General features: G+C 36.9%; 1 protein-coding gene across 1 annotated transcript in view; it reads right to left on the minus strand.

Moving 5' to 3' along the window:
* Window positions 1-15695, minus strand: part of Smp_127160 (putative cytochrome b5) — a gene marked incomplete at its 3' end in the record, with an annotated part of 23159 nt that extends 7464 nt beyond the window's left edge. Inside the window, exons 1-7 of the mRNA XM_018798467.1 lie at window positions 15576-15695; window positions 14933-15063; window positions 12216-12358; window positions 11312-11412; window positions 8702-8792; window positions 6655-6712; window positions 4423-4631 (exon numbers count right to left, since the gene is read on the minus strand). Of these exons, the coding sequence (XP_018653406.1) occupies window positions 4423-4631; window positions 6655-6712; window positions 8702-8792; window positions 11312-11412; window positions 12216-12358; window positions 14933-15012 (682 nt within the window). The 5' untranslated portion in view covers window positions 15013-15063; window positions 15576-15695. The remainder of the gene's footprint in view (window positions 1-4422; window positions 4632-6654; window positions 6713-8701; window positions 8793-11311; window positions 11413-12215; window positions 12359-14932; window positions 15064-15575) is intronic.
* Window positions 15696-18427: the final 2732 nt, after the last annotated feature.

An 18427-nucleotide genomic window follows, 5' to 3' on the forward strand; every position in this document is an offset into this window, starting at 1 on the left:
GTGTTTTCGGTTTAGCCATACGTCTGTCTTCAGATGGTTGAACAGCTAAAGATAAAAGAGAAAGACGAGGATGCTTTAAAATGTTCAGTTATTGGAATGCGACAGTAACTTACAAAACTACGGCTATGATGGACAACGATTCAATGGCATCGTCCGTCATGTTATATTTTAATATGAACATGGCTGTAAATAGTTGAGGAGAAATCTTGAAGTGAATAAATGAGTCCATACTTCCATTCTCCCTTAATCATTATAGTTCTCACGGTGACCAAATTGGCATAGGAAATTTAATTGAATGAAGTATTGTATTTTTATTAATTATCTACTATCAGTATGGCTATCAAAGAAATGAAGAGTGGGAAAGCACCAGGATTTGATAACATATCAGCTAAAGCACTGAAGTAAGACATGGAGGCAACCGCAAAGATTCTCCATGTTCTATTCAAAAAGATTTGCGAGAGGGAATAAGTGCCGATAGACTGAAAAAAAGGGTCTCATCAAGATACGAAAGAAAAGAGATTTCAGCAAGATTGAGAACTACGGAGGCATCACGCTAATATCTGTATCAGGAATTTTTCAGCAGTGTTACTGAACCAGATGAAAGATGAAGCACGGAATACAATGGACAGTTCGAATGCAACTAGATGACTTGGACCTCGGAGATAACCTGGCCCTTCTATCCTATACACACGAACAAATGCGGAACAAGACAACCAGTGTAACAGAAACCTTTGCATTAGTAGGTCTCAATATACACAAAAGAAAAAGCAAGATACTCAAATACAACACTGGGAACACCAACCCAGTTACACGTTATGGAGAAATTCTGGAAGAGACGGAAACTTTCACGTACCTGGGTTACTTTATCATCGAACATTGGCAAATCAAGCGCTGCATTCCTACAATTGAAGTAAATATGGAACTCAAAACAACTGTCAACCAATATCAAAGTCACAACCTTCAATACGAACGTCAAGACAGTCCTACTTTACGGAGCTGAAACTTCGAGAACTACTACAACCAACATCAAAATGTACCATGTAGTTGTAAACAATTATCTACACAAGATACTCAATATCTGTTAGCCAAATACCATCAGCAACAGCGTACTGTGGGAGACGACAAACCAGCCTTCAGCTGAAGGGGAAAATTATATATATAAACTTAAAATAAACTGTACAACCCCCCCTCCTCAAAAATGGTAGTTTCAAGTGAATTTATAAGTGTTGGAAAAAATGAATAAATAAATTAGGACATGACATAATGATAATCACCATGGCGAAAACAAGATTGATTATATCATTAAAAAATTGACTATTTTTTTGTATAAAAAAAAAGAAAGTAAAGATATACATTGTCTATTGAGTGTAAACGAATAAATCTTCACTAAATATACAAGATAATATCATTCATGGGTTAAAAATGGAACAAAACGATTATTTTATATATTTCTCATAGGGGGGGGAAGGGAAGAAAGCAGATTTGATGAAAAAACGATTTGGTATGAAATATGTTCTAATAATCTCTTGTCTACCACTAACAACTAACTAGATTTTAAATATTAACGAAATACCTACTTATGATATATAGGCAGTGGAATGCAGGACGCGATTCGCTTCGTCCTATTTGAGTCTCACCAGCTAGATGTACCTGCATGACAGAGTTGATGTTCACACAGGGACTCGGACCCAGTACCATTCGCTTCAAACGCCATTGCATTATCCATTAGTTACTGAGTTTTCATAGCCACTTTCCTGTGCAATGGGAAGATTCAAGTAAACAATATCAAGTGAATTTAAACTTCACCTCTTTGCACAAGCAAGTGGTTGTTAAGACTCAGTAGCAAGATGAATAACGCGATGGCGTTTGGAGTGAACGGTACTGGGTTCGAGTCCTAGAATGAACATCAACTCTGGGGTGCAAGCACATCCAGCCGACGAGTTCCAAATAGGATGAAGCAAGGCGCGTGCTTGATTCCACTGCTAGCCACTATCCATCTTTGCTTAGAATGCTTGTGAATTAAGAAAATATCGAAACAATACGCACAGTATGCACATGTACCAATTAACTCACTATATAGATGTTACACACTTTGATGACTCAATCGAACTGAATTGATTGGGACACTTGATTTTTGATATTTTAACATTTTAGGCCAATCAAATGGATAATGATAAGACTACAATAAACAATTCTAGTCTAAGTGTAATTCTATGCGTATTGCCTCGATATAGCCTAAATTCACAAGTATGGTAAGCAAAGATGGATAGTGGCTAGCAGTGGAATCCAGTTTGACGCGCGTTTCGTCCTATTTGGGACTCGTCAGCTGGATGTGCCTGCATCTCAAAGTTGATGTTCACTCTGGGACTCGAACCCAGTACCTTTTGCTTCAAACAACATCATATTATCCACTCAGCTACTGAGTCCTGATAGCCACTTGCTTGTGCAATGGGGTGATGAGTCCCAAATAGAACGTAACACGCGTTCTGGATTCCACTGCTAGCCACTATCCATCTTTGCGTACAATAATAAATATGGTTGTAATAAATTAAAATCTGATAATAAAACCTCTTGTTTACTTACTAGAAATAGAACTATTTTCAACATCTAATCCAATACAAACATCACGAAGTACAACACCAATTGTACTAAATGAAATATTTGACGATTTTCCAACTAATTCTAAATTACCAATATTTGGTTGCACTGACAATGATGGAAAGGAAGATGTTGAAGATAATGATGATGGTGTTACAGATAAGAGTTTAATTAAATTGATGCTCAATTGGGTTGTTCCTTCTCTGCCACCTCCCTCTCCTCCTACTCGTCTTAACAGTGATAATGATGATGGTGAGAGCGAAGACATTGACTTCGGATTACTAATTCCTGAATGATTCAAACAAAGTGTAGACAAATCTGGACGAAGTTGTGGACATAGTCCTAGATGTATATTCAATAAAATAATAATAATAATAATAATTAGGAAAGAAAACAAATCATAAAGTCTGTAATTTGCAAACAAATAAACAAAAATTGAATTTCGACTTAATTTATTTACAAAAAAAGAGAGAATTTTTGTTTTGTGTAAACAATCAGATTAAATGATAGCCAAATAATAACCAAATGATAGCCCCCAAATGCGCTGGTAAGGCCAAGAGTGGAGAGAGTCCGCTCTCCCTCTCCAAATGCTCTCACATGGCCACGCGTATATAACCTCTACCAGGGAAGTCCTACTCACTGCTTTCTCACACCACGGGTGGTGTTTACGAAATTGAGAGGACGTAAAGCAAATGTCCAGCGCTTTAACCGGGTTGGTGGACACGGAAAGCCCACCTAGGGGAGTTGGAAAACCCTGATTCCAAACCAATGGTGCATATGGACTCCAGTATCCTGAGGGAACAGATGGCGTATGAACCAATTGTTGGTCACCGGCTACCATGGGACTGCATCTCCTCACGATGCTCCACTGACTTGTGGATCAGACCTTTAGGCCAAAGGCTCCGAGTGTGGCCTCCTAAGTAAACCACCTGCTTCAGTCTAGGCACCCGGGCAGTATCACAGCCCTCACACAAATCGATTGAGATTTGTGTGGCGCATATGTATTTGGTGCTTCCTTATACCAATATTTATGCGTTTAAATAAATAAATAAACAATATCCACCTCAAAATTGAAAATCATAAAATTTTCATTTTGTGGTTCGCTGATTAAAGATTTGGGAATACAAAAGTAAGTATAGACTGTTAATTGTATGCCGAATGCAGAAAAGTTGAGAACAGATAGGGGTATGGTAAGAGCATGTCTCCAAGAACTGATTGGGGTTAACGTGTAGATTCTAACCAGGAAGTCTGTATTTATTAACTTGGCTCAGACCAACAGTAGATAAATTAATGCACAGATAAAATGTTTTGACTTGACCGCACTTAGCTTTCTTCAAACCTATTCTTATTTCAGTAGACAATGTGCGTTGAGGTCGGAAGTGCTTGAACATATGTAACACATGATCCAACCAACTCAGTTAACAAAAAGATTCACTACATCAAACAATTTGACATCCTTATCTCGGAATTGTTCATTTGATTTCACCATGATACGCGAGAGTTGCTCCTAAGAAACCTACGACCAAGAACTTACAGTTTACCTATCTCTTCTACTTTTACAGACCATGTTTCACAACCATAAGAGCATACTGCTGAATACTAAACCCGCCTGAAAGTCACGTGCTTGATTTCTGTCAGGATTGTGAATACTGTTACTAAAGAGGAATCTCATGTTAGAACGAAATAATCTTTCAGTGTTTTCTAGGATTCTAATTGAACACAAATCATTGTGTATGCAATATACCCAAACAATCTTCAGTCAAAGCCACAATGGGAATAAACGCTGTAATACATTAAAACAAAAACAAAAGAAGTATAACTTACTTAATTTCAAACAATGATATTCATGATCTAAAACTGTACGTAACATAAGTACACCACTGGAATTTATTTGTTTCTCATCTTGTTCACATTTAGTCCATGTACAAAGTATTCGTAATCCATCTAGTTCATTGCAAAATTTATCAAAGACTTTATTATTTCCATAATTAATAGTTAGTTCAATATAACTACCATATTCTTTCCAATCCCAACTGAAATAATAAACATACAGAAGATAGGAAGAAATGAGAAGAACAGATTCTGTAATAAGAACGGCATCAAAAGTCTCGGCGAGACTATAATTTATGGACGACCTTTGAACGAATCTCAAGTGACCTTGAGAAATGTCAGCGAATCAGTAAACAGTCAGCATAAAGTAAAAATATATTATACAAAACCAAAGAGTTAAAGTGGATACACTTCTTTTATATGCTCCAAAAACTTGTTAATGTTAGAAAAAGGTTCAAAGGAACTTATCTATATGGCTCCATAATAGTTGGTCTCTGGAACCATGATAAGGTCACAAAAACCCTCTCAGTCTCGACCACATAGCTTCAATACTGTTTGTGTGTACTCCAGTTGTGTAAGTTTATCATTTTTATTATGGATATGTTCCTACAATACTCATACCACTGAACAGCCGATGCTTCAGCAACATCTGCGATTATTGCAGCCAATGTTACTGGTGCTTTTATTGTACAGTTTGCGGCAATTATTATAATATGCCTTAGTCTCAATCTGGATCGAGCGATAAAGGTTTCTATTCTAGCAAACGTCTTCCTTCAACATATATTACATCGAAGGAAAACATCACGGTAGTCTGCACAAGGTCTATAAGTCATTTAATACCCGCAATTACAAATACAGGAACTTCTTAGTAGTCTCATTTGTCAAGTCTTTACTATAATTCTCTGTGAATCCATCGTACATGAGCACCAGGTACTGAAATCGGCGCCGTGACCTTGAAATCCCCCAAACGCTTCTGATTGGCTCGTCCATAAGTTATAGTCTCGTCAAAGTCCCTTATTATAGTGCAAGTTCTTTTCTCTTATCTCTTGTGGTCTTATTTTGTTTTACTGATATCGAAGAGAGTTTACCGTTTGACTTATTATATACAAAAGTTATATGCTCTTGAAATTGATCGATATTCACTATTGCGATTTATAAATTCTTGTATGTTACTTATTAGAATTTATTGTTCCCCATTATTCTTTCCTGGGCTTTTGCTGTGTTGCGGAGAGTGCTGAAGACACTTAGTAAGGTACATTACTTAATTACTTACTTACGTTTGTTGAACCTCGTGGAGGAGCATAGGCCGCCCACCAGTATTCTTTATCCAACACTGTCCTGGGTAGTAAGGTATATTGTGAAATTTATAATGTCATTACTAATGTGCTTATGGATAGACATTTAAAATCGTACAAACTAATAGAAATTATTATTTATTCAGACAGTAACTATCCACCCAATTCACATCTTCTTCCTTGTATATTTCCCGATAGAACAAGATGCAGATATATTAGAATCCATTCATGTCAGCAAAAGTACAAAAGCTATAGAATACTGTGTCTGGCATACATTTATTTATTTAAACACATAAATATTGGTACAAGGAAGCACCAGATACATATGCGCCACACAAATCTCATTCAATTTGTGTGAGGGCTGTGATACTTCCCGGGTGCCCAAACCGAAATAGGTGGTTTCCTTAGGGGGCCACAACCGGAGCCTTTGACCTCAAGGTCTAACGCAAAGTCAGTGGAGCATCGTGAGGAGATGCAGTCCCATGGTAGCCCGTCACCAGCGATTGTATCATACGCCATTTGTTCCATCAGGATACTGGAGCCAGCCCATGTGCACCATTGGTTTGGAATCAGGGTTTTCCAACTACCCTAGGTGGACTCGCCGTGTCCACCAACCCAGTTAAAGCGCCGGACATTCGCTTTACGTCCTCTCAATTTCGTAAACAACACCCGTGGTATGAGAAAGCAATAAGTAGGACTTCCCTGACAGAGGTTATATACGCGTGGCCATGTGAGAGCATTTGGAGAGGGAGAGCGGACTCTCTCCACTCTCGGCCGTACCAGGGCATTTGGGCGCCGCTCACTCACACTGGAAGGTGTTCCTGCGAAATTGAAAATATAAAAATCTAAAACCTAGTTGACTTGTCAACTTAAACTTTAGGACATATACATAGACCTCTACCAAAAAAATACTAGAAAGTTGTTTACTCACATAGGTTTTTTTGTACTGCTTAAACGAAGCTTCGATGGAATAAAGAATGGAGATAATTCTAAATAGGCATGAAACGCAAGAAAAATAAAGTAAGAAGTAATTGTAGGTAATACCACCTTAAATTAGATCTTATTTAAATTGTTTGAAACTGATGTTTTAAACCACCGTAAATCGTTTACATAACAATCTATTGGTAAAATGATGATGTAGTCAGAAAGAAACTATGGACCTAGGTTTCGTGCTACTTGACATTGGTTGGCAAGGTATGCCTTTAGTCTTATCCTCCCTCATTGATCGATCGAATTCAATCAGGGCTGAGGACTTGACACACATAACATTGAACCCTACTCACAGACCAATTGTGAGTACAATTCAGTCCTACAAGAGGTTAGTCGCGTCTCGAATATCTCAATGGTAACGTGACATGGGATCGAATCCTCCGGGAACCATCAGTTACCTCAAGATTACAGATACATCCTGCTGATAAGTGCTAAATAGCACAAAACTTAGGTCCAGAGTTTCCTGTCAGTTATCTTTATTATCTTATATCTCAACATAGTGCATCCCATGTCAAGTCAGTTAGACTAGTGGTCACTACTTAATGGTCAATCATTTATAAACTGTCAACAGTTATTTTAATACTCGTTAGCACAAAACTAGTATGTACATCGAAAACACCGAAAAAACTTATTGGCTGTGTGTTTTGAATAATGCTTAGTAGTAAAACTCATCATAAGTTTTTTGTCTTATTTGCAACTCCTCACAAAACTGTATCAACTTAAGACGGATCGTTATAACAGTAACACATAAAATCAACAATATACCAAGAATGACAATGTTGTAATTTAAGGAATTGATTCACAATCATTGGGTATCATTTTTGAGCCCCTATTTCACCTTCTACTTAAGTTAGTACAAAGTAAGGTAATATTATCAGTTGTAATATAAAATCGGTAACTTAGAAACATATCGAGTACTTGGTTAACAGAATTACAACACTGAAACATCAAAGATACGGTATATTCAGATTTCAGATCAATATTGTTCACAAGTCTCTATTAACTGTTTACATTACGGATCAATTATTAATTCATAATCAGAAGGGGCTTTTTGGAGATTTCAGTATTTTTCATAGTTGAAATCATGAGTCAATTGAAGCTAGACCACCATCGAACACCTGGAAGCACTGACTTCAAGGTACGTGTCCTGGAGTTCTAGTGGGAAGCAGTGACCAGTGGAGTTCAACCACGTCTGTTGTGGGATAACAACTTACTGAAGACAATTGGTGAACGGTTGCTCAAACTTCGTGGATTGGTTGGAGTTAGACATTAACATCGTTGGATGCCAGCTCAGTGGTCTATCGGTTAAGGGCCCTGGCTCGAGACCGGTAGATCCTGGGCTCGAATCTCGCGAGTGTGGGATCATGGATGCGCACTGCTGAGGAGTCCCATAATAGGACGAGACGGCTGTCCAGTGCTTCCAGGTTTTCGATGGTGGTCTAGCTTCAATTGACTCATGATTTCGACCATGAAAAATATTAATCCATACTTCATATGGATATTTTATTCGACCAAACGCTTTATAACAGTTTACTTTTAAATTGATTACAAAATTAATACTTAACCTTCCATGCTAATAATAATCATATGCTCATAAGTCAATCATTTCAAGAGGGAGCTTCTGGAAATCTAGTGAAAAGCCACAACATGTAGAGTCCAACCATGTTGAGTATTAGTTTCTTACCCACCAATGGTATTGGAAAATGGTTACATAATATCGAGAAGTGACTTAATTTATATACTTAGACTATTGGATACCAACTCAGTGGTGTAAAGGTTAAGCCCTCGTTGTAAGACCTGAGGTTCTTGGGTTCGGTTCTCGTGTGGTTGTGGATGTGTACCCCAGAGGGGTTCCATACTAAAAACAAAACAACCGTTTGGTGTTTCCTGGTATTCATTAACAGAGGTTAGTTCGTGGTGTAAACCACAAAGCCCAATAAAGAATACAAATAAAGGTATCAACGATTAACTGATAGATGAGAACTTACGATTAGGCATACCACCTCGACCAGGTGCACTCTGTTTTAAATAACCTTTCTGCAATCTAGATATCATATTTGTGCTGACATATGAATGTGCCTTGAAAAGGAAAGAAAGGGGTACACTTCAGGAAATAAGTTGTTATCATCAATATTCTAATAAAATCTACTTGTCAACTTTTAAAGTATTTATTATCTATATCAATGAAATTTTTCTTTCCTGTTGAATAGAATCACTGTACCAGTCAGTCAGTCAGTCAGCTAAAACGTAGGACTACGCACACATATGCATCGGTCCAACTTGCCATACCTCATTAGCACAACAAGATGAACACCGGATTCATAGAAGTGGTTAATTTAGTGGTGGTAATATATAAAAGATAGGTTGTATATAAGGATATAGTACAGGAAGGAAGACAGATATGAAGTAATTTTAATCTCAAGGTTTAAGGGAAGATAAAGAGTGTATACACCTACGCCATTGTGATCGATTATGAGCCATGTCACCTAGAGTCTCCAACCACTGTTTACGATAGTCACACGGACCCCAACCAAGTAGTCTGCATCTGCCAACATGGCTCAGACTAGAAGTTAGTGACTTCAAGCATTGATTCCACATTTTGGTTTGGCCGCCCCTAACGCTTTTCCAACCATCCCCAATACTAGTCAGCATAGCGCGTCGTGGTAATCGGTGTTCATGCATACGTAACACGTGGCTCAACCATCTCAGTCGATGAAGATTCATGACCTCATCATTTTCTAATAACCTATGTCTAACCTCTCTATTATTTACCTGGTGATCCCAGCAGATGCGAGCAATATTTCTAAGGCATCTGTGGTCAAATACTAGTAACTTAGGAGTATCTTCTACTCTTAATGGCCACGTTTCACTGTGTGTAGTTCGTTTAATCTAAAGTATTTATTCTACATAATCCACTTTATATCATATATTTTTTTATGTTTCATAACTGAAGTACAGTGAGGTTCGAACATGAAATCTAAGGATTGTAAGCCGAATCCTACAATTACTACATTATCACTTTATTAGCTTATTTTACAATAGTAAATTAAAATTTTATGCTGATAACTGGGTCGATGATAAAGTTCACAGTTAACAGTTAATAGAATTAACAAGCCTAAGAAATTTGTCGTTGGTATTTGCCACAGATTGATCTCATTTGATGCAGCATTAAGGATCGGATGGGCATTATTCATCTGCCTCGTCCTAGTATGGGACTCTTTAGTAGTCCTCACCAACGAGTCTACCTGGGATCGAATCCAGGACCTTCGGGTTTGGCGGAAAGATCTTAAATACCAAGATAACAAGGTCAACGTTCAATTATAAATTCGGTGTAGCGCGACAACGCTTAATACCATCGGTAAAAACTTTTTCGATTCCGACACGCCTGGACTTCATCATTCACAACTTTTCAGTAAAACTTTAAGAACTTGAAGCATATCAAACTGCATTGGAGGTCGATGTAAGTTAGAATTGTACAGATGGATGACAACCCTGTGGTTCTAATGGTCAAGCGCTCGCCGCTACACTTGAAGATCCTAATTTCAATCTCTGGTTGGGTTGTGGGTACACACTAATTAGTTGGCCCATACTATGACGAAATAGCTGCCCATACGTCCTTGGCTTTCAGTAATGCCCCATATAAAATTGATCTGTCACAAGTGCTACCTACAAATTAAACCAATCACCTAGACACCCTTTCAAATAAATCTAAAGGATGTTTCGGAAAATACATTTTGGAACGAATGAATAGTAGTACAAATGTTAACAATATAATAAATATGGTTGTACACAACCTAAAAAGAGTACTAAACAAAATATCTGACCTTAAACAACAACAAAAATGGTTGTAGTATATTCAGTATCTAACTAACTACTGCTTAAAACAGATTCAATTTAGTTCAAATAAAAAAGACTGAAGTTTCACAGGTAACTAGAATGAAGCAATGTAGAAAGCTACCAGAAAGAAAGATTAATGGTAATTCATACCACAATCATAAGTATGCTAAAATAGCCTCTACCAGAGAAGTCCTACTCACTGCCTTCTCACACCAGAGGTGCTGTTTACGAAATTGAGAGGACGAAAAGCAAATGTCCAGCGCTTTAACCGGGTCAGTGGACACGGAAAGTTCACCTGGGAGAGTTGGAAAACCCTGATTCCAAACCAATGGTGTTCATGGGCTCCAGGATCCTGAGGGAACAAATGGAGTATGAATCAATCGTTTGTCATCGGCTACCATGAAACTGCATCTCCTTACGTTGCTCCACTGCCTTGTGGATCAGACCTTCAGGTCGAAGGCTCTGGGTGTGGCTCCCTAAGAAAACCACCTACTTCAGTTTGGGCACCTGGCCAGTATCACAGCCCTCACACAAATCAAATGCAATTTGTGGGGCGCATATTTATCTGGTGCTTCCTTGTACCAGTATTTATGTGTTTAAATAAAATAAAATAATAAATTACATAAAGTACTGACTCCATCGAATAACTTGGTCGTTGATAGAACTTAGTCACAAAGTACATAACGTTCCGGTGTTATAGTACTGTCAATCTAACTCGACTGCCTAATTTATGTTAATATAGAACAAAATAGTAGACCTACCATTCGAAATGCTTCTGAAGCATCAGTTCCAGCATATTCCAACAGTACGTCGACACCTCCAGGATGATACGCCGCAAATTTTGTGATATCATATACAATAGCTAATAAAAAGGAAGAGTAGATGAAAAAACAATATATGGTCCGGTTACAGCAACAAACTAGCTAAATTCAACAAAGTGTTTTCGAACTAAAATGAAGATAACTTTTAAAAAATTTCATGAAAATTCAGGTAGGTGTGTTAGCTTATATCGGTTACTAACCACACGCTTTAATCAAAACTGTATGTAATAGTTGTACTATCCATTTGCTTAAACAGGAGTAGATGGGGTAGCATTAAAAGGTGCGACCTTATGGTTGGTAGTGTTATTCAAATAACTATTATTAGACTTTATGCAGAGAATTATATCATAAGCATAAGTTACTACATTTTTAAAAGTCCTTCATAGGATTCCCTGTTATAACATGATTTATGGTGCATATTGAAAAACGATTTATTTGCTACAATTAGGTTTTGTAGGTCATAAAAGAAGCTTAGAACCTAGTACATATGTTCATCTGCTTATATTCTTCTTTCACATCAGTACAGAGAGAAGTTGACATGATGGATAGCAAAAAAATAGAAACGACTATGGTGTTGAAGATGGTAGAAAAATCAAACATAAAACTAGCTTGAAAGAATGTATGATGATAAGTGGACTAGGAATTGTGTGTTTATATCTAGATGTTATCTACATATCTGCGGCATTTTTTTACAAGATTTCTATTGTATTTACCATACATGATCATTTCAAGCCATAAAAATGATTAGTCGTGCATAAAAGGACTTTTGTTAAAAAAAAATTAAAAGATATGAATTACTATGCAGTCATCAAAGACTTTCAAAAATAACAGGAACTAGCCTTACTTTTTCCTTGATGATCCAATGCTATCCACATATCATCAGACTTATTATGCTTTGCTAATTCAGCAGAATCAATTTCCATATTCGTTGGTTTTTCAGATAAATACTTTTCACTTTTAGTATAAGCATTCCAATAACCGATACCCCTAAAGATAAAAAGAATTGACAATTTACAAAATAAATATTTTTAAGTAAACAAAAACATGAAAACTTAGTACAAACTGACACAGTTAAGTTAAATTTATTATGAAAGACTTAGGAATTACAACTATTGAACTGATTTAGTTCAGGTCAAAATAAAAACTGTGAGGTGATGGTCAAAACAATAGATTATGGTTTTACAGTAACAAGTATCGCATATGGTTTATTTATTTATTTATGTAAACACATAAATATTGGTACAAGGAAGCACCAGATAAATATGCGCCCCACAAATTGCATTTGATTTGTGTGAGGGCTGTGATACTTGCCAGGTGCCCAAACTGAAGTAGGTGGTTTTCTTAGGGAGCCACACCCAGAGCCTTCGACCTGAAGGTCTGATCCACAAGGCAGTGGAGCAACGTAAGGAGATGCAGTTTCATGGTAGCCGATGACAAACGATTGATTCATACTCCATTTGTTCCCTCAGGATCCTGGAGCCCATGAACACCATTGGTTTGGAATCAGGGTTTTCCAACTCTCCCAGGTGAACTTTCCGTGTCCACTGACCCGGTTAAAGCGCTGGACATTTGCTTTTCGTCCTCTCAATTTCGTAAACAGCACCTCTGGTGTGAGAAGGCAGTGAGTAGGACTTCTCTGACAGAGGTTATATACGCGTGGTGATGTGAGAGCATTTCGAGTGGGAGAGCGAACTCTCTCCACTCTAGGCCGTACCAGGGCATTTGGGGGCATATGGAGTTAAAAGCAAAATAATATATACACAAATAAATCACCAAATTTACACACTAACAATTACTGAAGTTAAACGATTAACCTTGTGATAAAGTAACACTGTTCTTGCAAAGTTGCACAGACACTAATTTGTAGGTTGATTTAGAAAGCTCAACTGAGTAAAATTTGAAATACGTGGCAAATGAAACCAGATAATTTAAGATAAACAAAGTGCTGAAAAACAATCCGAAATATCTCAATTTCCAGAAGTATTAGGTTTAGCTACGATAAAATCTCACATCGTTTTAACGAAATGGAACAGTTACATTTATTGTAAAAATTAATCTGCCTCTAAAATGTACACTTTTAATATCTTACTGAAGAAACAAAAATGCAAATGAGGTGGACAGACCAACACTAAAACTCTCTCAAAAACAAGCCCTATCAAAATATATGACACTACTGATTAAGTTGCCGTGGGGATTTTGGTACTAATGTCGAAAGAATCAGGTCAAAAGGGGAGAAAACCAAAATAAACATACAATGATAGGTTGAAGTTCATAAAACTAAACTCCACCAGAACGATTCAACTAAGCTTAAAATTTTCCATATCATAAAAAGCTCGTTGGGCACTTGGTAAGTAGTCGAAAAGCTCGCTATCACATGACGGCTATAAAATATGACCGATAAGGAAATAAAAGTGGACTGAATATATTTGTACGTGTGTGTCTTGAAAACACATTCGGTGATGTTCAATATGGTCCATTTAACAAAATGTTTTAACCAACAAGGTAATGGAGAAAACAAAAACGGAAAAACCTTCATTCGAATTACATAGAACCGAATGGAAACTTTCTTATATACCAACTTATTATGTAAAAACTGAATGATAAATTCGGAAAGCGTTAAAGATATATAAGCTATTGTAAAGCTCGCTAAATACTATCTCCTAGTATGCAGTCGTTGAATTAGAATGAAATTAGTCGCTAGATGTTATGGTGCAAAAAACAGTTATAACTATTTTAGAGGCATTTCATGTACTTTCCCAGGAGTATTTTAGGACCAATCCGAGGCGAAAATACAAGAGTATAAAAAGAACTTTTTCCTACAAGTTATTTAATTGGTATTGGAATCCCTGAGGGAGACTTAGATTAATTGAAAGTCATTATCTTTCCTAGACACACGATGTGATAAAAACGGAACCTGGTTCGTTAAATAAAAAAAAACTAAGGTGGTACAATTTAGAAAATACGAGTTAAAAAATTGATGAGTACCTCTTTGAATACATTTTTAGCATACTCGAAACCATTCTAAGAACTATTAGATTTTGTGTTAGGACATTGTGTCTTCAAACAATAGTAGCAGATGAAAAACCAAATGGAATACATTGTTCACGACTAGTTTGACATATGGCGCTGATCAGTGTGAGAAAACTGAATAGTCACCCGTATCCAGATAAACTATCAGTTTTACTATCAACTTGACTATATCCCAGGCATTTGATGAGTGAAGAAAATATAAGTGCTAAGGACGGAGTATTTAGGCGAGACTATAATTTATGGATGGGCGAATCAAATTTAGGATAACAGTTCTTGAATTTTGGATCAAAATTCATTCATCCATTTGGCTAAATAGCGTCTTCACATTTTAGCTTATGTTCGTTCGTGATGAAAACACTAATATAATGCCTAACCCTAACTATCAATCATAAGCTTTATTCTCCCCACAAGTTCATAACCGTCATTTGACTCCAGTAAATAGGCGAACGTCTTCATGGTCACTTTAGTGTTGTGCAAAGGCCGTCCATAAACTATAGTCCAACCGGATATATTTAAATAAACTAAACTTACATTGAGCTTCTGATACGCGATCGTAGTTCTTTGTTACTGACTAGATCAAGTGATATGCTGCATTGTGGTTTATTATCCATGACGATAGTGTTTCCAGAAACCAATACGAACTGTTACGATCGAAGATTCACCTAATGAAAACAAAGTGTACGGATAGTTTTAAAAAATGAATTTATGTTGATTGTTCCAATCTACCTACTTTGAGGTCTTCCCCAAAGTTGAAAGAACATTTACTAGTTTTCCCCTAAGTTTGTGTAAGCCAAACAACCAATAAAGGGAAAATACGTTGGAAAATACAGGAGAAATTATGAGGAAACGAGCCAAAATATCTGACTTTTTGCCTGTTCGGGAGGAATAGTGCGAATTTTCACCTTCATGTCACTCTGCGTTTCAAATGTCGCTCAATTGTCTACTTTTAGCCTAAATACACACCGGATCGTCGAAGTCATTGCGTGCGTCGGTGGCTCATTTCCCCGTTATTTCCTCTTTATTTTTCAACGTATTTTCCCTTTTGTTCGCCTTTATTTCCCCTTTATTGGTTGTTTGATTGGCAAACAAACAAAATCCCCTGTGAAGTCTTTAGGTCTTTCGCGGATATTGACGAACAGATTAAGAACACATATTCAGTTGCTGAAGTACTTACCATTTATTTTTGCGATTTATGTACAATGTTAATGAAGAGAACTGTTACTGTTCGATTTCGAATAAACGCAACGGTTGAATAACGAGAGGATTTGGATTATCGCTTTGGCTACGTCCTTAAGGATTTGGCCTTGACAAGGAAAGGTTAAAAACTACAATCCAAAAATATGAAATCAATATCCTTTCAGTTAACTAATATAAAACAGTACACATTCTTTGATTTTGTTCAAAGTGTGCAAACAATGAAAGTCTGAATTTCCTGTTTTATTACTGAGAATTTATACCGTGTGATAAGCCCAAATTTGCTTTGAATGTGAAGACAGGAGTTGTGGCCAAATGTCATGACTAAGGGTTTCATTTGCCGATGATCTTATAATAAAGTTGGTAGTGAGCTAGAAAATAATTGTCAATTGGCTTGTGAAGTTTTCGGCATGACGCGAATTCCTCGTTTTATGCGATAAAAAATGTTAGTACAATTATGTCAATAAACAAACATTGAACATTCTACAGAATTTAATTTGCTCATCTCTTGTGTGATGAAGAAGATAAGCCTATATGGCTCTGCATTGGAATAATAAATGGTTTGCAACTATTTAAATGTGCCTCTCTGTAGATTTCCGAGTAGTTCTGGTATATTATATATCTCTGAATTATCATAAACATTATCCGTCTTTCTACGGCTTGGTATAACAGCCAAGTTTGCCGGTTTCATTAAATGAGTTTACTATTTATCCTCCATTCCGGCCGAGGCGGATCCAGTTTTCTGACTGGGGTTGTAAAATGCTTTCTATAAGTTGTCAATGGGAAGAGGCACTAAAAACACAATTTTGATATTCACTAACACTGAATTCCCTTCCCTGCAAATTTCCCTACAGAATAAATTTTCCACAACACGGCGGTCGGCCGATTCAATTTATAAGAAAACTGAGTATAGTCGGAAAAGTGGTTGAGACTCAAAATATTTCCATTGGTTTCAGTCGTTAAGAATAAATTACTGACAAACTCAGGCAACAGAAGTCTTTATAGAAGCAGTCTAGAAGAAGTTAAGGGAAACGACAGTGATTAGTACAAACCGTAGATAGCTACAAAACTGCCTCTCTATTCAGACACAGCAAACACATGACCATCAAACAGAGGGAAGGTACATCGGTAGAATAAAGCTAACGTATTAGCGAAAACCGGGTGAGGCCCGATAGAATCAGATGAAAGTAGAAAGTCTTAATGTACTAACTTCCTTGAGAATGGATTTTAACCTTATTCCGGCCAGATAAATCCACCAACCTCATGCTGCTAATACATTTGTGCGTTGGTCTGTTTATCAACAGAACATATGATATCACAATGCCCAGCTAATGTGCACCAGTGGTGCTTTCCCTATTTTGATCATATTCCTTATTCTGATAACTTCAGACAACGAACTGGTCACATCTAGTGAGTAACACTAGATGAGCATACATATTTTGGTGCGAAAAAGTATTTTCAATGGCGACATTATCCAACCACCTATATTTTGTGACTCTATTAAATCTGATATGTATATGCGAGTCTTTTTAATTGAGGGTGGTGTGTTGGTGAGCTTTTAGACTGTAAATGCCATTACAGTACTTACTAATGTCTTATAATTATTATTCGTAACCTACTCTATTTGAACAAACATTATGTAACTATCTGTCTGATGTAATTTTCCGTTGAGGTCATGATTTCTTAGACTATCCCATTCTAACTGGTGATCCTTTCATTCTAATTACTAAGCCTTATTAGAAAACGAATGAAATTTTACGATAAATCTCGCGTATTTGAAATAAAGATCGAACAAGCACATATTATGAACGTCACTTCATGAGTTGAGCTATGACGTTTTTTAATTCATCCCAATTTGGCTTCTATTGACATTTAATATTGTCCACGCATCATTCACCATCAAGTGACCATTCAAATGACCCTAGTGGTTAATTCAACCGAGGCTAGTAAATCCACTTTGACCAGCAGATGTAACGTCATCAGTCTTCTATTTAGCTTGTCACAGGAAAGGTTGTAAGAACGGGATAGATGAAATAAATAAAGTAAAACTCTCTTCTCTTCTATTTAAGTTAAAGACTTTCCGCATGGCAAGTATAATGTATAAATTGATCTTATCTGTCTTAAAAGATCAAACCCATACAGTGAAATTAGAGCAGCACTTCTCCGATGCTAACAACATAATTAGTGGTGTCATCCAGGACCCAGTCATCTGACCACTATTGTTCACCATGCATGTTAACAACATATGCAATCGCTTTAAACTTGGCAAAACCCCTATATTTGCTGACAACCTTGAAGTAGTATATGTGTAGAAAAATGGTCTACTTCGTCATTAGTACTGCTCTGATAATAGACCTAATCCTAAAATTATAGATACGTCATGATGTGACTACCTAATCTATAAGATCTTATATGGAAGCCACATCATTGTCTACATTGGCTCTTCCTATCGTAATCATCACCAATATATGATGGAGAACACATTTAGGCTGGAGATAGAACAATATATTTATCATGAATAAAAGAGATAAACCACGTGTGAATGACCACGCTGTCAAAGCTAAGTCATGTTGTTAACCGATGAATTGAATTTAGGATGAATATTCCTGCCTTCTCTATTATTGACTTCTTCGTGTTAATTGTCGAATATGCATTTCTCCAATTATCTCATGTTCAGCTTTGAGGACTCTATGGTTAGGACGAATACCACTACAAACCCCACCACTAGAGAAATTCATTTCCGATTTTGAGTCACTTGTTTTAATGAGCGATGAGCATGCGATGAAATAATCGTCTCTGTATCGTTTAGCCTTAATAGGCTGTGTTGCGTAC

The sequence above is a fragment of the Schistosoma mansoni genome, chromosome 6 (assembly GCF_000237925.1).
Source record: "Schistosoma mansoni strain Puerto Rico chromosome 6, complete genome".
Lineage (NCBI taxonomy): Eukaryota > Metazoa > Platyhelminthes > Trematoda > Strigeidida > Schistosomatidae > Schistosoma > Schistosoma mansoni.